General features: G+C 37.6%; 1 protein-coding gene and 1 pseudogene across 6 annotated transcripts in view; one reads left to right on the top strand and one right to left on the bottom strand.

Annotated features, from left to right (window-relative positions):
• Positions 1–27,376, bottom strand: part of RBMS2 (RNA binding motif single stranded interacting protein 2) — a 90,438-nt gene that overhangs the window by 53,542 nt on the left and 9,520 nt on the right. The window contains exons 1-3 of one of the 5 annotated variants that reach the window (XM_082351007.1): positions 8,494–8,575; positions 8,312–8,379; positions 7,313–7,399 (exon numbers count right to left, since the gene is read on the bottom strand). In XM_082351007.1, coding sequence (XP_082207133.1) covers positions 7,313–7,378 — 66 coding nt within the window. In that variant the 5' untranslated portion in view covers positions 7,379–7,399; positions 8,312–8,379; positions 8,494–8,575. Of the gene's footprint in view, positions 1–7,312; positions 7,541–8,311; positions 8,380–8,493; positions 8,576–27,376 lie in introns of those variants that run through there. The other 4 variants (XM_082351006.1, XM_082351010.1, XM_082351009.1 and 1 more) reach the window with 4 other exon arrangements.
• On the top strand, positions 8,964–16,333 carry LOC309609519 (small ribosomal subunit protein eS27-like pseudogene; annotated as a pseudogene). The gene has a single exon. The product of its transcript is annotated as a small ribosomal subunit protein eS27-like pseudogene (transcript).

Below are 27,376 nucleotides of genomic sequence, written 5' to 3'. Positions count from 1 at the left end.
AAATAAACTGGAGACAGCTAGTATATAACTCTTGAATAAACAACACTTTCAGATAGTTTATATAAAGGGAAGAAGAGAAATGGGGCAGCAGGTGGAGGAAGAAATGGCATCAAGAAAAAGGGGTTTTTTTTGATAAAAGAAATAAGTCTATTTACATACTGATATATGATTATAAATATTAACAAATATTACCAATCCTCAAAAATAACCCAATAAAGTATATCAGTACTTTAAGATGAAGAACTCAAGGTCAGAGAGCCTAAGAAACTTGGAACTGGGTCACACATCTAATAAGTGACAAAAGCCATATTTAAATTCAGATCTAACTCCAAATTTCACAACTTTATTTTATTTTAAAATTTTTATTGGAGTCTAGTTGATTTACAATGTTGTGTTAGTTTCAGGTGTACAGCAAAGTGAATCAGTTATACATATACATATATCCAATCTTTTTTAGATTCTTTTCCCATACAGGCCATTCCACAGTATCGAGTAGAGTTCCCTGTGCTATACAGTCGGTCCTTATTAGTAATCTATTTTATATACAGTGGTGTATATATGTCAATCCCAATCTTCCAATTTATCCCTCCCTCCCACCCCCTTCGAAATTTCACAATCTGTATAGAACACAATGCTGCTTTCCTTTTCTTAATCTTAATTTAATGCCTAACATTAATTACATTTATTAGGATATATATTTTAAGTATCTACTAGATAGGCTTAAGATGCTGTATCAGGTGTTTCAGAGGATAATAAACTGAACAACACTGTCTTTACCTTTACAGAGTTTACACTACGGCAATGAAGATAAGACAATCACCTAAATGATTCCAATACAATGTAAAATTATATAAATACCACATATGAAGTACAAAATATTATGGAGGCTAAGAAAAAAAGTCCCCTTTGGGGTTAGGAGGTAGAGGGATTAGGAGAAGCTGTATAGAAGAGGTAACATTTCAGCTGAACTTCTAAAGCGTAGTTAGGGTTTTGAAAGACAGTTTTGACTGTGAGCTCTTGAATGGCCACCATCATGCCTTAGCCCCAGGTCCTAGCATTCTGGAGCTATTTAACGAATGTGGGTAGAGTGAACAAATGAACAGAAAGGCCATTCCAAAAGGAAGCAACAACAACAACAACAAAAGGATCAGAGGCTGAATACTACATGAGGCACAATGACAAAAGAATCAGAGAGTAGGAGGGATATGAATATGAACATATATATTTGGAAAGTAAGTATCAAATTACTCATGATTCTTTTTACATTTTGGCTCCCATATCTCCCATCTTTAAGAAAATTCTCTCAACACTACCACCATCCTCTTGCAGGCTTTATCTCATTTCTCTGCTCCCCATCCTTTTAAAATAACAATGTTATGAGATATAATTTATATACCATGTAATTAACCCATTTAAAGTATAATTTCAATGGTATTTGGATCACAGAGTTGTGCAACTATCACCACAGTCAATTTTAGAACATTTTCATTACCCCAGAAAGAAACCCAATACCCATTACCAGTCACTCCTCTTTCCCCGCCCCCAACCATCTCCTACTCCATCCCTAGGCAACTACTAATCTGCTTTCTGTCTCTCTGGATTTGCCTATTCTGGATATTTCATATAAATGGAAGCATCAAATACAGTTGACGCTTGACCAACACAGGTTTGCACTGCACAGGTCCACTTATATGTGGATTTTCTTCAATAGTAAATACTACAGTACAGCACGACCTGCTGTTGGTTGAAGCCTAGGATGCAGAACCATGGATATAGAGGAGTCACATATATATGGACGATCGACTATAGCTTACACATAGATTTTCCAAGCCCTGCATTGTTCAAGGGTCAAATGTATGCGTTCTTTTGTGAGTGGCTTCTTTCACTAACATAATGTTTTCAAGGTTCATCCATTTTGTAGAATGTATCAGTACTCTATTACTTTTTTTTTTTTTTTGGCTGTGTTGTGTCTTCGTTGCTGCGCGAGCTTTCTCTAGTTGCGGCAAGCAGGGGCTACTCTTCGTTGCTGTGCACAGGCTTCTCATTGCAGTGGCTTCTCCTGTTGCAGAGCACGGGCTCTAGGCACACAGGCTTCAGTAGTTGTGGCACGTGGGCTCAGCAGTTGTGGCTCACGGCCTCTAGAGTGCAGGCTCAGTAGTTGTGGCGCATGGGCTTAGTTGCTCTGCAGCATGTGGGATCTTCTCGAACCTGTGTCCCCTGCATTGGCAGGCGGATTCTTAACCACTGTGCTACCAGGGAAGTCCCTCTATTACTTTATCACTGAATAAAATTCCAAAATTCCATTGTATGGGTATATATAATATTTTATTTATCCTTTCATCAGTTGATGGATATTTGGGTTGTTTCCACCTTTGGGCTATTATGTATAATGCTGCTATGAACAATCACATACAGGTTTTTGTGTGGACGTGTTTTAATTTCTCTTGGGTATATACCTAGGAGTTTAACCTTTTAAGGAACTGCCAAACTGTTTTTCAAAGCAGCTGCACCATTTTATATTCCCATCAGCAGTGTATAAGGGTCCAATTACACCACACATTATTATCTGTGTTTTTGATTACAGCCATCCTTGTGGGTGTGAAGTGGTATCTCACTGTGGTTTTGATTCCTTGATGGCTAATGATGCTGAACATCTTTTCATGGCTATTTGTAGATCTTCTCTGGAGAAATATCTATTCAGACCTTTTGCCCATTTTTTAAATTGGGTTCTGCTCTTCATCTTAATCAAAGTTCTTAAAAGATTAGTCTATATATACCATTTATACTTCCTTACCTTCTTTCACTCAACAACCCACTCCAACCCTGCTTTTGCTCCCCCGCTCTGAAATTGCATGTCAAAGTCACCAACCACCTCTACACTGACAAAATCAATGACTATTCATCAGTCTTCATCTTCCAGGATTAACTCTATGGTTTGCATATCTGTATTTTAATTCCAGCTGACTTTTTTTTTTGGCCGCACCGCGTGGAACGTGGGATCTTAGTTCCCCGATCAGGGATCGAACCCACGTCCCCTGCATTGGAAGCACAGAGTCTTAACCACTGGACCACCAGGGAAGTCCCTGACTTTCTATTCTAATCTATATTTTCTTTTGTCCTGTTTCTTTTCTATATTTTTGTTTTATTATACAGCATATTTTCTTATGGGTTGAGAAATGTAAACCAACAACCAAAGGTTATATCCAGAGAACTGCAGGTAACACAACTGGCTAGAGCAGAGTCAATGTGATGAAATCATGCAGGGGAGGTGGGGAAGATAAGGAAAGGCTGGATAAATAGTGGGTATTGGGCTAAGGATTCGGACTTTGTTTAGCAGGTAATACACAGCCATTAAAGGTTTGTATATAAGAAATGCTCAGCACTAAACTGCTGGAATGTTGGAAGATTATTCTGGTAGCAGGTATAAAATTACTTGGGGTCAAGGGGTAGGGAGTGGAGAAATAGGAGACAAGATCATGCGGGATGTTTATTGCTGTGGTAATGAGGGCATAAGTTAGTGTAATAGAGCTAAAAAAAAAAAAAAGGAGGAATCAATGGAAAGACATTACTACTAAACTTTAACCAAGTGAGTTAACTTTATTACTGATAACAGAACTATTAGCTGCCCCCAGTCAAGAGACATTAGACTTTAAAAGTTCTACTAAATTTGATTTGATGGAAACTAGATGAAAATGTAGTAAACACAGAAAAATTCTCTCTCCCTGTTAGAAGTATAAACAATTCTAGTATTGCTTCCTACTTTCTTCTCTCCTGAGTAAACTCTTCCAAAAATCTCAGGTAACTCAAACTTCTTAAAGAGTGAAAGTCTGGCAGTGCCTGCCAGTCAGTTCTACTCTCATCATTGCCTCCACTCCCCCCAACTCCCAGCCCCAATATGGTCTTCAATATGTTAAAATCAAGAAGAAATAGAAATTTATGCAAAATACGTTGGGGAAGGCACATTATCCCAAGTTAAACACAGTCCCTTTTCTTTTTTGCCAAAGGGAATGGTTGCTGATGCTCTGAGGAGTTAACTTATAATAACACATGCCAGGAAGATGATGTCAGGGAAGGCGTGGTTAGGTTCTTTACAAGTCTGAAATTCCTTTAGTCCCAAACACTTCCTCTTTCAATCTCACCTATACTCAAATCTCTCTACTGAGGCAACTCTTTCAAAAGTTGAAGGAAGTGTTGAGACCCTAGAACTCTGATCTTTTTTTTTTTAAGAACGAAGAATAATTGAAGGCCATTAAAATAGATGTGTTTTTTTTTAATGTACCATAATTTTGCAGAATCTCTCTTTGAAATCCACATTTACCCCCTTCTGTGACTATTTTAATTCCAAAGAAAGGAAAGGATATTCAACACTACATCCTGAGAAAGAATGTGCCTTTATCAGGCATTATATATTTGCTGATTGTATGCCTATATTTACAACAGCCAAAAAAGAATAAGAAAACTGTAATTGTCCTGGGCTCCTCAGGAAACAACTTCCCTGATAAAGTATACAAATATGTTTCAAAATAAAACAATCCTACTTTTCTTTCTTGCCACATCGCAGGGCTTGTAGGATCTCAGTTCCCTGACCAGGGATTGAACCCCTGGCCATGGCAGTGAAAGCGCCGAGTCCTAACCACTGGACTGCCAGGGAAGTCCCCAGACAATCCTACTTTTTAAAGACAAATAGGACTTCCCTGGTGGCGCAGTGGTTAAGAATCTGCCTGTCAATGCAGGGGACACGGGTTCAAGCCCTGGTCCAGGAAGATCCCACATGCCACGGAGCAACTAAACCCGTGTGCCACAACTACTGAGCCCACGTGCCACAACTATTTAAGCCCGCGGGCCTACAGCCCATGCTCCACAACAAGAGAAGCCACCGCAATGAGAAGCCCACGCACCACAAGGAAGAGTAGCTCCCGCTCGCCTCAACTAGAAAGCCCACACGCAACAAAGACCCAATGCAGACAAAAATAAATAAATAAATAATAAAGACAAGTAAATAAAACTAATGAAGTCAGAATAGTAATGTACAAATAGCTTTTCAAACTGAGCTCACTGGAAATTGTTTTTATGCCACCAACCAGAAGTGATGACTACAGTAAATTATGATGTAAAAATGCTCCTTAAAGAAGGCAGATCTCTGCAAATCTATTATTTCCAGATTTTGGTATAACAAAATGATGCACAATAAAAGCACATATTTATATGTACTTTTTCAGAAGTTTAGAATTTTGTTCTTTATTTCAGTTTTTTAAATGTTTCAGACAGGTTCAAGAACTTTTTTACATAGACTTGTCCTACTTGAGAAACTGAGCAAATAAGCCAATGTCAAAATTAAAACTTTACTTGTCATAGAAAAAAGTCTGGTAGAATAGATAGAGCAAACTGCTACTAGTTATTTCCCTTAAGGAGTGGGATTTAGGTAAGGAACTTCAGGACATGAAGGGAAGACTTGACTTTTTATTTTATATACCTCTTTATGCTTAAATTTTAAAAATAGACATGTCTTACATTTATTACTAAAAACTAATAAGTTATTTTAAAAATTTAACCTTCAGTATAAAAATGGACAAATTACATGAGCAGATTCACTCAAAACAGTCTTCCCAAAAAAATGAATGAACACATTAAGCCATACATATAAACAAAAAGACAAAGAGCAATGTAGCAATCATTTAGTTTAAATATACTCAACACCCACAAACCTATATATACACACAAGGAGTCATCGATACAGTCACAAAGTGATGTCATCATAACAGTGACCTGTAAGAACCCAAAGAATACTTGACAAATACACTAGTAAGTATGTATCTACCCCTACCCCAGGTTTCCTAATGTGTTTCCCAAACCTTACAAGTTATCAGAAAGAGATATGAGATTTGAATCCCAGTCCGCAATCATACCTCTTGTCCCCTACACTATCCTAGATTTAGAAGCTGGTTAAATGTTTCCTATACAACAAGGGGGAAAGGGAGTGGAGAGCTAAGAAAAGAGAATATTTTAGATAGCATCAAATACATGAAGCCGCTAATAGGGAAAAAACCAATTTCTGGAATTCATTTTACTGTATTTTAATGGGTAACCTGAGAGACTTGGAGGGAAAAAATTAGGAAGGAGATTTCATACAGTACTATACAAGATATGAAAAGAATAAAGACAGATTAGATATCTCTCTATCAAAATCATATTGATTTATGTGTGTGTGTGTGTGTGTGTGTATATATATACATATTTAAAATTGATAACAAATATGAACCCATATTTCTTAAGGATGTAACACAATGAATACCACATAAACTAACACCCATAAACTAACACTAGGTGTTCTGGGTCTAAACATTTACCAATGCCTTGATCAGATACTTTGTTCACCTATAACAGTCTCCCTAGGTGTATAAGAAAGCATCAGGAATTCTTACCCACTACCCGACAATCCATCAAATGAGCAAAAGATCCTTAAATGTCTAAGGCACCTTTTTTCTTCAAAGAACAGCTATATAAAATCAAGAGACAGGGTAAATGGTCTTTCTGCTACAGCATACAGTTCCTCCTAATCAGCACGGTGTGCACTGAAATGCCAAGAAACTGCCCAAGATATTCCCTGGCAATTGTGGGGATGACGGTACACCTCTCCCCAGACTGCCCCTGTGCCCAAGCGTAGACTCCAGAGATCTCTGCTGAGCCTGGCTATCTGCAGAGCAGGAAGGCCCAGCTCAGCAGCAGACCCCAAAGAATCACAGAACTCTCTGCCTTAATTCCCAAGGTATGTCTTCTCTTAAAACTCCTTCCCTACAGGCTGGGTGGGGTAGGGTCTCTATCTAAGCTAGAAGAGTAGACTCAGTTCTCAGATGAAGCTGTTGTGATTTCACTGACTGTATTCAGCTACCTGATAATGCTGGAGGAATGGTAGGAAGGAAGGTGGGCTGGGGGGAGAATGCAAACAGTTAATCAAAATGACAAAATAACCTTGGAGGTGGTAGGCTGGGGGCCAGGGTCTGAGGTGACATATTTTCCCTGTGAAAATTGGATACATCAGCAGGAAGTCAAACTAACTTCGTTTCACAAAGACACAAACTTGCAAAGCTTAATTTGTTTTTAATTCCACTGCCTTCAGGCCTCACATAAGGGACTATAAATTCCTGAAACTTCAGAACCAGGTGAGAAAAGATGCCAAAAAAAGTGATGGAAAAAGAGAGGCGCTGAGAGGAGAGGAATCCCGTTCCCCTCTTAAGGAGAATGTTAAAGCCAAGGACACTCCCGATCCCCAGAAAAGGAAGTAGCTGGATTCCAAAAAAGCACTTTTCCCTACCTTCTTGTTGTTCTTGTTATAGCCAAAAGTCGAAATCCCAGGCCTTGAAGTCACTGATAGCAGCATTTTCTCTTTAATGTTAGGAAGCTAAGAGACAGAAGAGGGGAAGAAGGAGAGGGAAAGGGAGAGGAAAGAGAGAGAGGGAGAGGGAGAGGGAGAGGGAGGGAAGGAGGGAGGGAGGAAGAGAAGGGAGAGGGAGAAAGGAGGGGGAGGAGAAAGGGGGAGAGAAGGAGGGGGGGAGTAAAGAATGAGCTAGGGCTGCTTGTTTACGTCACTGATAGAACTTAACCCCGAGTCTGAGTGAGGCTCTTCCACTGGGTCCTAATGCCCAAGATGTTTTTTTGGTTTTTTGTTTTTCTGTTTTCCCCCACAGGCTTAGCAGTTAAAGCAAAAGAAAAGTTCTTAGGTCTACCGCTTTCAACTCCATCACCTTTCCTATATGAACAAGTTCAGATTCCCACGAAAAAATGAGGATATTTTCTCCTTAGATCTCAGCTATAAGAAGATTCCAATCTTGATTTTAAAGGGGCCACTGGGACACTGCTTTGGAGAACGTGTGAAGAAAATCACAGTACTGAGAAAGAATATGTGAGGTGAGCTCAGGACTTACCCCCCACTTTATATTGATAGCGATCTTAACACACAAAGAAAGGACAAACAGAAGAGCTCACCAAAGAGCAGAGACAAGCAGAACAGAGGATGGGAAATAACTAGTTTCAGATCCTTGGATAGTTTTACTCCTCTTGGGTTATGCTGATGGGCTGATGCCTCTTAATCTTTTTCAGATTCTCCCAGGTATGCCTTAACACTTAAGAAGGAATTTTCAAACTGGACTATGTCATGAAACTTGGTGCCTAGTGCTTTCTTTTTTCTTTCCCCCAGCTTTATTGAGATATAATTGCCTAGTGATTTCTTCAATTGTAAGCTATCTTATTTGAATCTTTATCCCACTGTTTCCTAGTCTTCAAGGTCTATGAAGCTGAACAATTAGTTACTCACCCAACCTGAAATTTATGCCCAAGCTGAAGTTCACAGAGTTGGGATGTCTGCTTCAAGCTGTCTGTGAGCTGAAGAAAAAAATAAATATTTTAAAAACATATGCTTCACAGAGAAGAAAAATACAAAGTTCTTAGGAAAGAAGAACATTAGAGTCAAGAAATGAACACAGTTGCAACACTCACCTCTAATACTTTCAAAGGAATGTCCTGTAGAAGGCAACTTAACAATAAAAGAAACTTGTTGGAAAACAAAAATTTAAGAATGATACCCAGTAATTTACCAATCCAGTCCAAGTAGAACAGGGATATAGAATGAAAGCTTTCAAATCACTTCTTAAGGCCCCCTCACAGCCATAGTGGATATTCTAAGTAATAAATTAACTCTGTCTGCTTTGCCACAAAACACATTAAGCCCAAACCGTCCCTTAAATGAAGTCCCAGTCTCTATTCTAGTTTTCCTGTCACCTTTTTGCTATAATAATGGGACAGACAGTACCAACAGTCTGCAGAGTAAATACACACATACCATACCCCCAATCTCTGACTTTCATTTCCAATAGGACAGGAAGTTCCTGCTCAGCTCAAGGGACACAGGAAGGGTGGGAACAGCCTCAATGTGGGAATTGCAACTGAGATTGGAAGCACAGCAGCCAAATGCAGTCAATAAATCAATAAAGGCATCTCTCAGTGATACCATATTTTTTTAAAGTCCCTTTTCTGCCCTCAGAGATTCTCATTCATGATATGCCAAGTTATCATTGCCATTTAGGTCCTTGGTTGATGTCTTCTCCCTTAGCCTAACAATGTGGTACAAAACCTTAATCTTTAAGGCCTGATTTATAATGGGATTTATAATAGCAGTCAACCTAATTTAATTTTTTAAAACTTCTCATATTCTCAACGTGTTGTGTTCTCTTACTGCACTCCTTAACGCTCAATGATATCTTAGAACTTAAAATAGTTAAAACCGTAAGTTTTAGAGAGCAGCAGACATGAGTTCAAATCCTGACACCACTGTTAGTTACTGTTTATGTAACTTTAGGCCAAGTTACTTAACATCTCTAATTTACTCATTTCCAAAATGGAGATAATACCTACTTCATTAGCCTTTGGAATCAAATCTAAGTTCTGGTTCGGTCCTGTCACTCACAAGCTGAGTGACACTGGGAGAATTCCCTCACATCTGAACCTTACTTCTCTCATCTGTAAAATACAGTAAATAAATAGTCTCTGCTTCCTAAAATTGTAGTGAAATGAAATAAGGCAATGTATATAAAGCCCTTAGGCAGGTATCTGGCACTTGGTACACACTCAACAGATGTTAGCTCCATTTTGATTAATTACCCTACTGTCTCCCAGTGTATCCCTCTGGGTATTGTATAACCCAGATTTTATGATCTGAAGTGAACATTTCCAAAAACTAGTATCTTAGTTACATTCAAAAGATCATACTAGGACTAGGCAGGCTAAACTATATAAGTGGAAATACTGAATAAGAAATTTCAGGAATCACCCAGTCCAATTTCATTTCTCTGCCTTCTATAAGCAAATAATCCAATTATTTGGAAATTCTTTTCATAACTCCCAATCTCTTGGAAATTGGTGGACCGTCTCATCTCTAGGAAAAAAAGGAAACAAAATAGTACAGAATCAAAGTACACTAGACAAGACATCCCAGCTCCCATTTCTCTAGAGTCCTACTACTCTAAGAAATTGAAATAGATCTAGAAAAAAGGAGGATCTTCATGTATCCTGAAATTTAACACCATTTTGCCATTCTAAAAGTAGAAAGTATCAGAAGGGAGATAAAGAAGGATCCAATTAAATAAATTCTATTTTGTAAATTCTATATAAATTCCATATGTATTTACTAATACAAAAACCTGTATGTTTATACTCTGATTATAAGTTTAGGGCCATAAAAGTAAAATGACCCAGATTGGTGAACTGATGCCAAAGGTCAATTATGTCAAAGAGCACCAACAGGACTGGAAACTACATCCTTTACTCTGGTAAGTATATTTTTAAAGGAGGCTATGGAATCTTGTGGAAGTGACAGAGAAGGTAATGGAGTTCTGTGGTTATATTCAGGAAGTATATGAGAAGAGGAAGAATCCTATTTCTTCCAGTGTGTTTACTTTGATCACCGCCCCCCATCTGCTTTGCGCATTATATTGCTTACATTATTCCAGATTTAGTCAATGCCTCTCAAATTCTTGGTTCTCTTGAGCCCAGCACCCAAAAGTTGTTTTGAGTGGAAAAAGTAAAATAAGTTATTTGGAACATCTCTTGGAAGGAGACATTTATACCTCGGATTCAATATAGACTGGTTTGTGATTTCTTCAGAAAAACTGTAACAGGGAAGAACAAATCTGACTCCATATTGGACCTGTTTCTTTTACTTTAACCTTTGTATTCTATTGCTTTTGCTATAAGTTAAGAATGTTGCCTATAGCCTGAAATATATAGGATAGCCCATTCTCAAGGCTCTGACCTTTAAAGATATAAAACTTTTCCATTCGTATAGAGGTAAAAAGTTGTAGAACAGAGAATAACATTTGTCATGTTGGAGGTTTACAGGAACAACATGACCTGACCTACGTGGACAGATGCAAGAACAAAGGATTCTGACATGAAGAAGTTTGCAGCAACCAACCACACCCCCTCCCCTTTTAGTAAAAAAGAAGCCTAAATTCTAACTTGGGTAAGATGGTTCTTTAGGACACTAGTCCACCACTTCTCGGTCTGCTGGCTTTCTGAATAAAGTCACTATTCCTTGCCCCAACAACTTGTCTCTTGGTTTACTGGCCTGTCCTTCGGCAAGCAGCACGAGCTTGGACTCGGTAACAAAACAACACTTTTAAGTATGTGTCTCAGGTAGAGAGCAGTTGGGGTCAGATCAACCCTGACTTGTATGTTGAAAGATGACTGCATGCAACTATTGGCCCCTCCACATCAGGGTGGAGAACTCAAGGAATGTAGTACCTGCAGATATGCCAGACCCTAGCTGTAGGACTAGAGCCAGGCTGATGTAGCACATGTGTCTGCCAGCAGTGAGACAGGGCCAAGTTTGTTAGTGGAGCTCTGAATATGGTTCAGAGACCTGAACAAGTATATTAGGGCCAAGGGTTTTTTTTTCCCCAGCTATTCATATTCTCTGTGGGGATTTCCCTGGCAGTCCAGTGGTTAAGACTCCGCACCTCCGCTGCAGGGCGTGCGGGTTTGATCCCTGGTCAGGGAACTAAGATCGCGGCCAAAAAAATACATATACATATATTTTAAAAAATAAATATATAATATAAATATAAATTTATATTTATATAAATATTAATATATGTATTTTATATATATATATATATATATATATATATGTATTCTCCGTGGATTATCTTTCCTCCCACCGATTAACTTTTGTGCCCAAAAGTCTAGGTCATGAAAAAAGACCAAAAAGTTCAATTTATTTAATGGTAAAGAGATGAGGTAATGCCTTAAGAAGAAGTGAAAAAAAAAAAAGTTTAACACATCAGCTTCCTTAAGTAGGAAAATTTAAGGATGTGAATCAAACAACTAGAAAAGCTTAGCCCTGTCCCCTTTGAATGTAGGATGGAATGACAAAATTGGTCTAAAACTAGAAATGGGGAAAGTTTGGCCTCTCAACGCCTTGACTTAACTCATTGGAAAACAGGGGAAAAGACAGGCAACTCTGAAGAATTATTTATCTCATACCCTGGATATCAGTGCTAATAGTATATTCTCCTCTTCTATAACAACAGATATTTCTGGCCAAAACTTACTACAGAGAATATCCTAACAAAATTTTCAAGTAGACTTTTCCTTTGCCAGACACAAAAGAAATACAGGAATCAAATCATCTAGAATCACTGGACCAGAAAATTAGCATAATGTAGAAAGAAAAGACTAGACTGGATTCTATGCATACCCAGAATGGACTGTATTGATGGGTAATATTATAGTCTCCAAATGTATGTTTCCTTTACACTTGAGACATTAATTTTGTTTGGCTTCAGCTATCCCTAAAATAAATAGCTCAGATGATCCCCATAAGGGTCCACAACTGAATTGAACAATTAGAACCAAATGAAATGGCTGCTTATGTAGGTTAAATATAAATCTTTTCAAATAGTCAAATACTGGTAATTTCATATGGTTAAATCTAACACTGCAAAAAGTGTGAGACTGTGGAGATGATAATGAGTCAGAATACTGATGAACTGGATAGTTCCTTTCCTTTGTCCTCCCTCATTTTCAGATTGAAAAAAAAAAAAAACCCAGAAAGGTAAACTCACTTGCATAAGGTCATAGGGGTCAAATATCTGACACCAGAATCCAGACTTTCTGTCTCAATTCAACATTGTTCCCATACCAATCTCATTTGACTGTAAAATTTAGAATTCTGATATATATATATCTTTTGGGGTCAGAAAAAATAAAGAAATAATCCTAGGATTTCAGAGGTGAAAGTTCAACTGTTTTCCTCAAATCAGCTTTTTATCTCAAGTGATAAAGCAGTGATACCTAATATTTTGGCCTATTCTTAAATTACACAATGGATAATATTTCTAGGGATAAACTTATAATGCAAACAAGAAGAAGATTTGTAGAAAACTACAGTTGTTGGGAAGTGCTGCTAATTAAGTATTCTAGATTCTACCTGAGGTTTAATTCATTATGTATTTAGAAGGTAATTTGCTTGAATTCTGCTTTCCTTCTGGGGATAATTTGTACCATACTCTGAAACTCTCAGATGAAACATAAGATTTGAATATAAGAAGTGGTTTCTAAAACATCAATATACATTATTTATAAGGTCACTAGTCACTGGCAGGGTTTACCAGAAGCATAAGCTTGATGAGGACAGGGACTGTGACTATTTCGTGTACCCCATTATATCCCTAGCATTTAACAGTACCTGGCTAATTTAAAATTTAAAAATATTTGTCAGCAGTGACAACCTCCCCATGAGAACTTGCTTCTTGAAAAGGATCTCCTTCATCCCTATCTAGAAGAAGAGAAGAGGAGAGAGGAAACTCTGCCTAGTGCAGAGACCCAATTCCTACTTCATGGATGTGAAATGCCCAGGATGCTATAAAATCATCACTCTCTTTAGTCATGCACGAATACTAGGTTTGTGTGTTGGCTGCTCTACTGTCCTCTGGCAGCCTACAGGAGAAAAAGCAAAGCTTACAGAAAGATGCTCCTTCAGACAGAAGCAGCACTAAAAGCACCCTGAATCAGGATGAATGGGAAACCATTCCAACAAACACATTTTGGATACACACACAAACACAATTTTTTTTTTAATATTTGGTCAATGAACGAGTGGAATAATCTTGAACACTAAATTTACATCTGAAAAGATATTACTCCTTAAAAAACACTAATATAAAGCAGAAACTAACACACCATTGTAAAGCATTTATACTCCAATAAAGATGTTAAAAAAAAAACACTGAAAATAGTGTTGACAGTGATGGAATGGCACATTAGGACATCTAGGAGCTTTTTCCTTTATATTTACAATACATATTATTTTCCTTCTGTGGCTTATTTTTTTGTCATTAGGTAGTCAGAAAGCTTGAATTTACTTGTGTCTCTCATCTGTGTACTAGATAAAACTATACCCCCATCATCACATAAAAAGATACCACCTCAAAAGGCCCATTATAAATTTGTATTCCCATAGCATTTTGTACAAAATTTTTGCAGGCTTTTAACTCTACTTACTGCCCTCCCTCTTGTACCCAGATGGTGAGTTCCTAGGAAGCAGGCAGCAACTTTATTCATCTTTTTATCTTTAACGCCTAAACATAATTTATGCTCAAGAATATTAGCTGTAAGAATACAATTTTCAATTTCTTTTAAGTATCTCCAATGGGAAAGTGAATCTCAATGAACATTAAGAGAACACTGCCACCAACTGGATAATATAGGTCATGCACCCTTTAGCAAATACCAGGAAGAGAAAGCACAGAATTTGTATATAGGTAACTCAGAAGTTTGAAATTTAAACCCAGCTCTATCATTTGCTGTGTTAAATTGGAAAATCTCAATTTTTTAAAACATCATTTTCCCCTTCTACAAAATGGGCATAGTATCTGTTCTATTTCTCAGGGACAATCATGACAGTCAAATTAGATAATGACTGTGAAAGTACTTTATTGATTACAAAGCATTTTCCAAGTGTGAGACCACAGTTGATATTTACTACGCCATGCTGAGTATAACAAATCCATCTTTTTTTTTAATTGAATATTTTATTAACATAATAGTTGTCTAAACAAATCCATCTTATTCCTTACCGCAAATCTAAGTAAATAACCTTCAGTTTGAGAATCAGAGCCAACTCATAAAATTTTAGATGCCTAATGGCAAATTTCTTTCTTTATATGTTAATGTGGACTCACTATCATTAACTTACTGAAATGTGTTGTTGAACATAAAAATATGTTAAAATTAAAACTACTGGGCTTCCCTGGTGGCACAGTGGTTGAGAATCTGCCTGCCAATGCAGAGGACACGGGTTCGAGCCCCGGTCTGGGAAGATCCCACATGCCGCGGAGCAACTAGGCCCGTTAGCCACAACTACTGAGCCTGCGTGTCTGGAGCCTGTGCTCCACAACAAGAGAGGCCGCAATCGTGAGAGGCCCGCGCACCGCGATGAAGAGTGGTCCCCGCTTGCCGCAACTAGAGAAAGCCCTTGCACAGAAACGAAGACTCAACACAGCCAAAAATAAAATAAAATAAATAAAAAATGATAATAAAAATACAGGAATTCCTTTAAAAAAAAAAAACTACTTGGAGATACCATTTCTCACCTACCAGACTGGCAAAAATCCAAAAGCTTGACAACAAGCTGAGTTGTCAACCACGTTGGAGAGACTGTGGTAAAAAGGCTGTCATATATTGTTTGTGGAAATAGAAAATAGCATAACTCCTTTTGCACTATTTAGCAAAATTACATATGCACCCTTCAACCTAACAGTTCTACTTCTAGGAATATATTCCAAAGATACAATGGCAAAAATAAGAAAAAACAATATGTACAAGGCATATTCAGACCAGTAAGCAAGGAAGCTATCAAAGAATACTGGGGTTGTTTTACTGCACACTTTAAATTTGTAATCTTAAAATGAGATTTGAATTTTTATTGAGTACCTTTAAAAAGGTAGCATCAAAATCATAAAATTAACATCTGTTATGAATCATATCTAAAACTGGGTTTAAACAGAAATTTTACTTCCTGATTTAATTTCAGGGGAACTAATGTTTAGGAAAGCTATTAGGTGAATGTTTATTTATTTATTTATTTATTTATTTATATTTTTTTATACATTAGGTTCTTATTAGTCATCAATTTTATACACATCAGTGTATATATGTCAATTCCAATCGCCCGATTCATCACACCACCATCCCCACCCCCCCGCGGCTTTCCCCCTTTGGTGTCCATACATTTGTTTTCTACATCTGTGTCTCAACTTCTGCCCTGCAAACCGGTTCATCTGTACCATTTTTCTAGGTTCCACATACATGCGTTACTATACGATATTTGTTTTTCTCTTTCTGACTTACTTCACTCTGTAGGACAGTCTCTAGATCCATCCACGTCTCAACAAATGACCCAATTTCGTTCCTTTTTATGGCTGAGTAATATTCCATTGTATATATGTACCACATCTTCTTTATCCATGCGTCTGTTGATGGGCATTTAGGTTGCTTCCATGACCTGGCTATTGTAAACAGTGCTGCAATGAACACTGGGGTGCATGTGCCTTTTTGAATTAAGGTTTTCTCTGGGTATATGCCCAGTAGTGGGATTGCTGGATCATATGGTAATTCTATTTTTAGTTTTTTAAGGAACCTCCATACTGGTCTCCACAGTGGCTGTATCAATTTACATTCTCACCAACAGTGCAAGAGAGTTCCCTTTTCTCCACACCCTCTCCAGCATTTGTTGTTTGTAGATTTTCTGATGATGCCCATTCTAACTGGTGTGAGGTGATACCTCATTGTAGTTTTGATTTGCATTTCTCTAATAATCAGTGATGTTGAGCCAGCTTTTCAAGTGCTTCTTGGCCATCTGTATGTCTTCTTTGGAGAAATGTCTATTTAGGTCTTCTGCCCACTTTTGGATTGGGTTGTTTGTTTCTTTAATATTGAGCTGCATGAGCTGTTTATAAATTTTGGAGATTAATCCTTTGTCCGTTGATTCGTTTGCAAATATTTTCTCCCATTCTGAGGGTTGTCTTTTCGTCTTGTTTATGGTTTCCTTTGCTGTGCAAAAGCTTTGAAGTTTCATTAGGTCCCATTTGTTTATTTTTGTTTTTATTTCCATTTCTCTGGGAGGTGGATCAAAAAAGATCTTGCTGTGATTTATGTCAAAGAGTGTTCTTCCTATGTTTTCCTCTAAGAGTTTTATAGTGTCTGGTCTTACATTTAGGTCTCTAATCCATTTTGAGTTTATTTTTGTGTATGGTGTTAGGGAGTATTCTAATTTCATTCTTTTACATGTAGCTGTCCAGTTTTCCCAGCACCACTTATTGAAGAGACTGTCTTTTCTCCATTGTATATCCTTGCCTCCTTTGTCATAGATTAGTTGACCATAGGTGTGTGGGTTTATCTCTGGGCTTTCTACCTTGTTCCATTGATCTATGTTTCTGTTTTTGTGCCAGTACCATATTGTCTTGATTACTGTAGCTTTGTAGTATAGTCTGAAGTCAGGGAGTCTGATTCCTCCAGCTCCATTTTTTTCCCTCAAGACTGCTTTGGCTATTCGGGGTCTTTTGTGTCTCCATACAAATTTTAAGATTTTTTGTTCCAGTTCCATAAAAAATGCCATTGGTAATTTGATAGGGATTGCATTGAATCTGTAGATTGTTTTGGGTAGTATAGTCATTTTCACAGTATTGATTCTTCCAATCCAAGAACATGGTATATCTCTCCATCTGTTGGTATCATCTTTAATTTCTTTCATCAGTGTCTTATAGTTTTCTGCATACAGGTCTTTTGTCTCCCTAGGTAGGTTTATTCCTAGGTATTTTATTATTTTTGTTGCAATGGTAAATGGGAGTATTTCCTTAATTTCTCTTTCAGATTTTTCATCATTAGCGTATAGGAATGCAAGAGATTTCTGTGCATTAATTTTGTATCCTGCAACTTTACCAAATCCATTGATTAGCTCTAGTAGTTTTCTGGTGGCAGTTTTAGGATTCTCTATGTATAGTATCATGTCATCTGCAAACAGTGACAGTTTTACTTCTTCTTTTCCAATTTGTATTCTTCTTATATCTTTTTCTTCTCTGATTGCCATGGCTAGGACTTCCAAAACTATGTTGAATAATAGTGGTGAGAGTGGACATCCTTGTCTTGTTCCTGATCTTAGAGGAGATGCTTTTAGTTTTTCACCATTGAGAATGATGTTTGCTGTGGGTTTGTCATATATGGCCTTTATTATGTTGAGGTAGGTTCCCTCTATGCCCACTTTCTGGAGAGTTTTTATCAGAAATGGGTGTTGAATTTTGTCAAAAGCTTTTTCTGCATCTATTGAGGTGATCATATGGTTTTTATTCTTCAACTTGTTAATATGGTGTATCACTTGATTGATTTGCATATATTGAAGAATCCTTGCATCCCTGGGATAAATCCCACTTGATCATGGTGTATGATCTTTTTAATGTGTTGTTGGATTCTGTTTGCTAGTATTTTGTTGAGGATTTTTGTATCTATATTCATCAGTGATATTGGTCTGTAATTTTCTTTTTTGTAGTATCTTTGTCTGGTTTTGGTATCAGGGTGATGGTGGCCTCATAGAATGAGTTTGGGAGTGTTCCTTCCTCTGCAAGTTTTTGGAAGAGTTTGAGAAGCATGGGTGTTAGCTCTTCTCTAAATGTTTGATAGAATTCACCTGTGAAGCCATCTGGTCCTGGACTTTTGTTTGTTGGAAGATTTTTTTTTTTAAACATTTATCTATTTATTTATTTATTTATTTATTTTTGGCTGTGTTGGGTCTTTGTTTCTGTGCGAGGGCTTTCTCTAGTTGCGGCAAGCAGGGGCCACTCTTCATCGTGGTGCACGGGCCTTTCACTGTCGCGGCCTCTCTTGTTGTGGAGCACAGGCTCCAGACACGCAGGCTCAGTAGTTGTGCCTCACGGGCTTAGCCGCTCCACGGCATGTGGGATCTTCCCAGACCAGGGCTCGAACCCGTGTCCCCTGCACTGGCAGGCAGATTCTCAACCACTGCACCACCAGGGAAGCCCCTGTTGGAAGATTTTTAATCACAGTTTCAATTTCATTACTTGTGATTGGTCTGTTCATATTTTCTGTTTCTTCCTGGTTCAGTCTTGGAAGATTATACCTTTCTAAGAATTTGTCCATTTCTTCCAGGTTGTCCATTTTATTGGCATAAAGTTGCTTGTAGTAGTCTCTTAGGATGCTTTGTATTTCTGCGGTGTCTGTTGTAACTTCTCCTTTTTCATTTCTGATTTTATTGATTTGAGTCCTCTCCCTCTTTTTCTTGATGAGTCTGGCTAATGGCTTATCAATTTTGTTTATCTTCTCAAAGAACCAACTTTTAGTTTTATTGATCTTTGCTATTGTTTTCTTTGTTTCTATTTCATTTATTTCTGCTCTGGTCTTTATGATTTCTTTCCTTCTGCTAACTTTGGGTTTTGTTTGTTCTTCTTTCTCTAGTTTCTTTAGGTGTAAGGTTAGATTGTTTACTTGAGATTTTTCTTGTTTCTTTAGGTAGGCTTGTATAGCTATAAACTTCACTCTTAGAACCGCTTTTGCTGCATCCCATAGGTTTTGGGTCGTCGTGTTTTCATTGTCATTTGTCTCTAGGTATTTTTTGATTTCCTCTTTGATTTCTTCAGTGATCTCTTGGTTATTTAGTAACGTATTGTTTAGCCTCCATGTGTTTGTCTGTTTTACGTTTTTTTCCCTGTAATTCATTTCTAATCTCATAGCGTTGTGGTCCGAAAAGATGCTTGATATGATTTCAATTTTCTTAAATTTACTGAGGCTTGATTTGTGACCCAAGATGTGATCTATCCTGGAGAATGTTCTGTGCGCACTTGAGAAGAACGTGTAATCTGCTGTTTTTGGATGGAATGTCCTATATATATCAATTAAATCTATCTGGTCTATTGTGTCATTTAAAGCTTCTGTTTCCTTATTTATTTTCATTTTGGATGATCTGTCCATTGGTGTAAGTGAGGTGTTAAAGTCCCCCACTATTATTGTGTGACTGTCGATTTCCTCTTTTATAGCTGTTAGCAGTTGCCTTATGTATTGAGGTGCTCCTATGTTGGGTGCATATATATTTATAATTGTTATATCTTCTTCTTGGATTGATCCCTGGATCATTATGTAGTGTCCTTCCTTGTCTCTTGTAACATTCTTTATTTTAAAGTCTATTTTATCTGATATGAGTATAGCTACTCCAGCTTTCTTTTGATTTCCATTTGCATGGAATATCTTTTTCCATCCCCTCACTTTCAGTCTGTATGTGTCCCTAGGTCTAAAGTGGGTCTCTTGTAGACAGCATATATATGGGTCTTGTTTTTGTATCCATTCAGCAAGCCTGTGTCTTTTGGTTGGAGCATTTAATCCATTCACGTTTAAGGTAATTATCGATATGTATGTTCCCTATGACCATTTTCTTAATTGTTTTGGGTTTGTTTTTGTAGGTCCTTTTCTTCTCTTGTGTTTCCCACTTAGAGAAGTTCCTTTAGCATTTGTTGTAGAGCTGGTTTGGTGGTGCTGAATTCTCTTAGCTTTTGCTTGTCTGGAAAGCTTTTGATTTCTCCATCAAATCTAAATGAGATCCTTGCCGGGTAGAGTAATCTTGGTTGTAGGTTCTTCCCTTTCATCACTTTAAGTATATCATGCCACTCCCTTCTGGCTTGTAGAGTTTCTGCTGAGAAATCAGCTGTTAACCTTATGGGAGTTCCCTTGTATGTTATTTGTCGTTTTTCCCTTGCTGCTTTCAATAATTTTTGTTTGTCTTTAATTTTTGCCACTTTGATTACTATGTGTCTCAGCGTGTTTCTCCTTGGGTTTATTCTGTATGGGACTCTCTGCGCTTCCTGGACTTGGGTGGCTATTTCCTTTCCCATGTTAGGGAAGTTTTCGACTATAATCTCTTCAAATATTTTCTCTGGTCCTTTCTCTCTCTCTTCTCCTTCTGGGACCCCTATAATGCGAATGTTGTTGCGTTTAATGTTGTCCCAGAGGTCTCTTAGGCTGTCTTCATTTCTTTTCATTCTTTTTTCTTTAGTCTGTTCCGCAGCAGTGAATTCCACCATTCTGTCTTCCAGGTCACTTATCCGTTCTTCTGCCTCAGTTATTCTGCTATTGATTCCTTCTAGTGTAGTTTTCATTTCAGTTATTGTATTGGTCATCTCTGTTTGTTTGTTCTTTAATTCTTCTAGGTCTTTGTTAATCATTTCTTGCATCTTCTCAATCTTTGCCTCCATTCTTATTCCGAGGTCCTGGATCATCTTCACTATCATTATTCTGAATTCTTTTTCTGGAAGGTTGCCTATCTCCACTTCATTTAGTTGTTTTTCTGGGGTTTTTTCTTGTTCCTTCATCTGGTACATAGCCCTCTGCCTTTTCATCTTCTCTATCTTTCTGTAACTGTGGTTTTTGGTCCACAGGCTGCAGGATTGTAGTTTTTCTTGCTTCTGTTGTCTGCCCTCTGGTGGTTGAGGCTATCTAAGAGGCTTGATGGGATGCTCTCTGTCTTCATTTCTTTTCATTCTTTTTTCTTTAGTCTGTTCCGCAGCAGTGAATTCCACCATTCTGTCTTCCAGGTCACTTATCCGTTCTTCTGCCTCAGTTATTCTGCTATTGATTCCTTCTAGTGTAGTTTTCGTTTCAGTTATTGCATTGTTCATCTCTGTTTGTTTGTTCTTTAATTCTTCTAGGTCTTTGTTAAACATTTCTTGCATCTTCTCCATCTTTGCCTCCATCCTTTTTCCGAGGTCCTGGATCATCTTCACTATCATTCTGAATTCTTTTTCTGGAAGGTTGCCTATCTCCACTTCATTTAGTTGTTTTTCTGGGGGTTTATCTTGTTCCTTCATCTGGTACATAGCCCTCTGCCTTTTCATCTTGTCTATCTTTCTGTGAATGTGGTTTTTGATCCACAGGCTGCGGGACTGTAGTTCTTCTTGCTTCTGCTGTCTGCCCTCTGGTGGATCTAGGTGAATGTTTTATAAATTACTGTTTCTAATTTTCGGTCATACCCTCATGATTCCAGCAAGCTAGTCCTATCTTCTAAGATATGTATCAAACCTAGTACACATTAAAAATCCTATAAGGTCCTAGGTAGTTTTCATTTAATTATTCATTAAAGAAACACTTATTCTCCTATTGTAACAAGTGTGAAGTCTTTCGACTGTTAATAAAAGATCTGTCAACCACCAAAAAAACCAAAACAAATCTATTTGGGGTTGTGTCAAAGAATTCAAGAGTGAACTTGAGGGGACTTCCACTGTCCAGAGATGGGACATTTGAGCATCAAAAAGAATCACAACTGCAAAGAATGTAAACATATCATAGTTGTTCAAAATCATAATAATTTTTAAAACTCTGATCACCTTTGGAGGATATTACAGAACCAACTTATTATTCTATAACTTAGCAAGTAAAGCGAAACAAATCAAATACACAGCCTACCTTTTCTATATGAACTGTATCCCTGAATGACCAAATAGTTGAAGAAGCAAAGTCCTTATTTATAGAAGAATTTAAAATAATAAATAAGGAATGATAGAATAGCACCACTTTTCAACCCCTAGTGAAACAGTTCATTTGGGCAATGATTACCAAAGGTTATTAAAAATCATTAGGGGGGCTTCCCTGGTGGCGCAGTGGTTAAGAATCCGCCTGCCAATGTAGGGGACACGGGTTCGAGCCCTGGTCCAGGAAGATCCCACATGCCACAGAACAACTAAGCCCTTGTGCCTCAACTACTGAGACTGTGCTCTAGAGCCCGCAAGCCACAACTACCGAGCCCACATGCTACAACTACTGAAGCCCGAGCGCCTAGAGCCCGTGCTCCACAACAAGAGAAGCCACAGCAATGATAAGCCCACTCGCCGCAACTAGAGAAAGCCCGTGTGCAGCAATGAAGACCCAATAGAGCCCAAAATAAATAGATTAAATAAATAAATTTATTTTAAAAAATATTAGCAAACTGAATTCAGGAACATATAAAAAAGGTGTAAACACCATGACCAACTGCAGTCAGTGCCAGGAACCCAAGGCTGGTTAAATGTTCAATAATCAAGTAATGTAATTTGTCATATTAAAAGAATAAAGGCAAAATCCCCATGATCATCTCACTAAATGCAGAACTAGCATTTGACAAAATCTGATACTCATTCATGATAAAATCTCCTAGCTAATAATAGGAGGAAATTTCCTCATTTTGATAGATAAAAAAGTTATAAAAACCCTACAGCTAACTTCATACCTAATGCTAAAAGACTGAATGCACTCCCTGTAAAATCAGGAACAAGGCAAAGGTGTCTGCTCTCACCATTTCTATTCAACATTATGCTGGAAGTTCTAGACAATGTCCTAAGAAAAAGCAAACAAACAACAAAAACAGAACCAAATAGCTTCGAGGAATCCAGATTGGAAAGGAAGAAATAAAAACTGTCCTTATTCAAAACATGATTGTCTATGTAGAAAATCCTAAGGAACCCACAATAAAACTACTAGAATTAGTAAATGAGTCCAGGGAGGTCACAGGATACAAGATCAATATACAAAAATCAATTATATTTCTATACACTGGCAGTAAACAGACTGAAATGAAATTAAGAAAACAATTCTATTCATAATAATATCAAAAGGAATTAAATAGGAATAAATTTAACAAAACAAATGTAAAATTTATACGCCAAAAAGTATAAAACATTGCTGAGAGAAATTAAAGAAGTAATTGTTAAGATGGTAATTTCCCCCAAATTGATATATAGTTTCAATGCAATTCCTCTCAAAATCCTAGTAGGCTTCTCTGTAGAAGTTGATAAGCTGATGAAAGTGCAAAAGACCTAGGAGAACCAAAACAATTTTGAAAAAGAACAATTGAAAGATTTACACTAACTGTAATTGATTTCAAAGCTTACGAGAAAGCTAAAGTACTCAAGAGAATGTGGTATTATTATAAAGATAGGAATGTAGATCAATGGAACAGAATTGAGAGACCAGAAGGAAACCCTTATATTAATGGTCAACTGATTTTCAACAAAGGTGTCAAGACAATTCAATGAGGAAAGAATTTTTCCACAAATAGTGCTGGAATAATTGGATATCCACATGCAAAAAAGAAAAACTTAGACCCTTACCTCATACCATACAAAAAAATTAATTCAAAATGGATCACAGAATTAAATGAAAAAGCTTAAAACTGTAGTCTTCTAGAAGAAAACAGGAGAAAATCTTCATGACTCTGGGCTAGCAGAATTCTTAGAGACAACACCAAAAGCATGAGGCATAAAAGAAAAATATGATAAATTGCACTTCAAAAAAATTTAAAACTTTTGACTTTTAAGAGATACCATTAATAAAATAAAAAAACAAGCCACTGGCTGGAAGAAAATATTGCAAATCACATACCTGATAAAAGACTTGTATCTAGAATATACAAAGAACTCCTATAACTCAATAATAAGACAATATCCCAATTTAAAAATGTGCAAAAGACTTGAATAGACACTTCGCCAAAGACACCCAAATGACTACTAAGCACATAAAAAGCTGTTCAGAATCACTGGGTTTTAGGGAAATGCAAATTAAAACCACAATGAGATACTACTATATGCCCATTAGAATGGCTATAATAAAAAAGGCAGACAATAGTAAGTGTTGATGAGGATGTAGAGAAACCAAAACTCTCATACATTGCTGGTGGGAATGTAAAATGGTAAGCCACTTTGGAAAACTGGCAGTTTCTTAAAAAGTTAATCACATCTTTACCACATAGCTTTATAAAGTTTTGACATCTTGTAGAGAAGTCCAGACGCTTCTTCACTCTTTTACAAAATTATCTTGGCTTCTGTTTTGTCTTCTACTATCAGTAAAATTCTAGGATTCATTAAAATTCTGTGCAAAACCCTGTTGAGATTTTAATTGGAATTGTGTTAAGTTTATAAGTTACTTTGGGGAGAGCCTCCATATTTTTGATTGTTTCCCTCCATTTAACACAGTATATTAGTTGTCTATTGCTGCATAAAATATTATTGTAAACTTAGTAGTATATAACAACACATATTTATTATCTCACAGTTTCTATGGGTCAGTTGTCTGGGCATGGCTTAGCTAGGCTACAGTCAGTGTTGGCCAGGGCTGAGTTCTCATGTGAGGCTCAAGTTGGGAAGGATCCACTTCTGTCACATGATTTTTGGCAGCATTCAGTTCCTTGCAGGCTGCTGGATGCGGGCCTCAATTTCTTGCTGCGTGTTGGCTAGGGCCTGCCTTCAGTTCCTTATCATGTGGCCTTCTCCTTAGGACAGCTCACAAAATGGCAGCTTGCTTCTTGAATGCCAACAAGGGAGAGTAACCTTTGCCAGATTTTATTTCTTAAAAGCAAATCACAGTTCCCATTCATACTCAAGAGGAAGGGTTTACACAAGGCATGAATATCAGGAGGCGGGGATCATGGGAGCCAGCTTAGAATTTGCAATATATGGTATACCTTTCCATTAACTAATTTCTCCCTAAAATTCTTATGCATCCTATAATAGGTTTATTCATGTGCACTTCTCAGTTTGTAATGCCATAAAAAATAGGTATAATTATTACTTCAATATAGGAATGCTATTGTATTCTGGATACTGATCTTTTATCTAGCAACCTTGTTTAACTCTCTTATTAGCCCCAACAATTTACCTGTCACTTGGATTTTCCTCATAAATATCACTTGTGAATAATACAATTTTGTATCTTTTCTTGTAACCTTTATACCTTTTATTTATTTTTCTTGTCTTACTGGACAATAATAAGACCTCCAATAAAATATTTAACAGAAGTTGTGATACCAGGCCTGTTACCTGATAAACCCTTTGTCAGGTTTATCAGGATATTCCTTTCCTTGTCTAGTTTGCTAAGAACTTTGAAGACGAATAGGTATTTAATTTTATCAAATACTTCTTCTGCAATGACCAGGAGGATCAAATAGATTTTCTCTCTTAATCTGTTGATTTGGTAATTATGCACATTTTCTAATGTTAAACCATTCTAGCAACCTTGAGATAAAAATTCCTTGATCATAAAATGTATGTTTTATGATTTTTGCTCCTATGTCTTTATAATTATCTTTCCTAAATTGTCCTTGTCTGGTTTTGGTTTTAAAGTATACAGTAATTTAACAAAACAAGTTGTAAAGTTTTTCTTCTTTTTCTATTTCATGGAACAAAGTGCATAAGATTGGGATTATCTGTCCATTGAAAGTTTCACAGCACTCCCACATAAAACTATCTGGGGCTTCCCTGGTGGCGCAGTGGTTGAGAGTCTGCCTGCCAATGCAGTGAACACGGGTTCGGGCCCTGGTCTGGGGGGATCCCACGTGCCACGGAGCAGCTGGGCCCGTGAGCCACAACTGCTGAGCCTGCGCGTCTGGAGCCTGTGCTCCGCAACAGGAGAGGCCGCGGTGGTGAGAGGCCCGCGCACCGCGATGAGGAGTGACCCCCGCTTGCCGCAACTGGAGAAAGCCCTCGCACAGAAACGAAGACCCAACACAGCCATAAGTAAATAAATAAAAATTTATTAAAAAAAAAAAAAAAAAACTATCTGTGTTTTTTTTTCTGCGTAAATCTTTAAACTACAAACTTCTCATCTCAAACAGGCTCTTAGATATTTCCCAACACTCCTACAAGATTCTAGTTAGTGCCTTCTCTTAGTTCTACAAAAGCTATTCTAAATATTTACCATTCTCAAGCTTTCTACCTCACTTTTTCTCCCTATAATCTTAGCATATAATATTCACCTGCTATCTTCAACCTTTTCATCTCTACTGGCTTTCCTCCTCAGCATACTGAGATGATGATTTTCTTAAAAAGACAAAACAAAAACAAACATGCAAAACAAACAAAATTCCCTTCCCTGAACTATAGGTTCTTCTCTAGCTATTCTTGTTCTTTTAATTTTCCCCATAGTCAAGAGAAATCTGGACTTCCCTGGTGGCACAGTGGTTAAGAATCCACCTGCCAATGCAGGGGACACGGGTTCGAGCCCTGGTCCGGGAAGATCCCACATGCTGCGGAGCAACTAAGCCCGTGCACCACAACTACTGAGCCTGCACTCTAGAGCCCACAAGCCACAACTACTGAGCCTGTGTGCCACAACTACTAAAGCCCATGCGCCCGTGCTCCACAACAAGAGAAGCCACTGCAATGAGAGGCCCGCGCACTGCAGTGAAGAGTAGCCCCCGCTTGCCACAACTAGAGAAAGCCCGCACACAACAACAAAGACCCAACGCAGCAAAAATAAAAAATTATAAAATGAATAAATAAATAAATCTTTAAAAAAAAAAAGAGTAATCTACATTTGCTAAGTGTCCTCATCTCTCATTTGTTTTTTTTCCCCATTCATTTTCCTCTATATTTTAAGTTATGTTAGATTTGGGAAATCATCGATGGGTTCCATAAAAACACAACATAACCAGATTTGCATTTCTGAAAGATCACTTGTGGCTATGCTGTTAAGAATAGAAGTGAGTGAAATTAATGGGAGGGAGAACTAAATTAAGAAGCTTAACTAGAAGAGTAAGAATGGGGAGAAGTAGATGGATCTGAGACCTATTATAGGGTCTGAAGGATGAGGAAATCAAAGATTACACATGATTCCAGCTGAATAATGGATTTTTTTTTAAATTTTTTCCTTTATTTTTATTTTTAATTTTATTTATTTATGGCTGTGTTGGGTCTTCGTTTCTGTGCGAGGGCTTTCTCTAGCTGCGGCAAGCGGGGGCCACTCTTCAACGCGGTGCGCGGGCCCCTCACCATCGCGGCCTCTCTCGTTGCGGAGCACA

This window comes from Balaenoptera borealis, assembly GCF_965194805.1.
Source record: "Balaenoptera borealis genome assembly, chromosome: 13".
Lineage (NCBI taxonomy): Eukaryota > Metazoa > Chordata > Mammalia > Artiodactyla > Balaenopteridae > Balaenoptera > Balaenoptera borealis.
The sequence above is the reverse complement of the archived record's forward strand: the minus strand, read 5'-3'. Positions and strand labels throughout refer to the sequence as shown.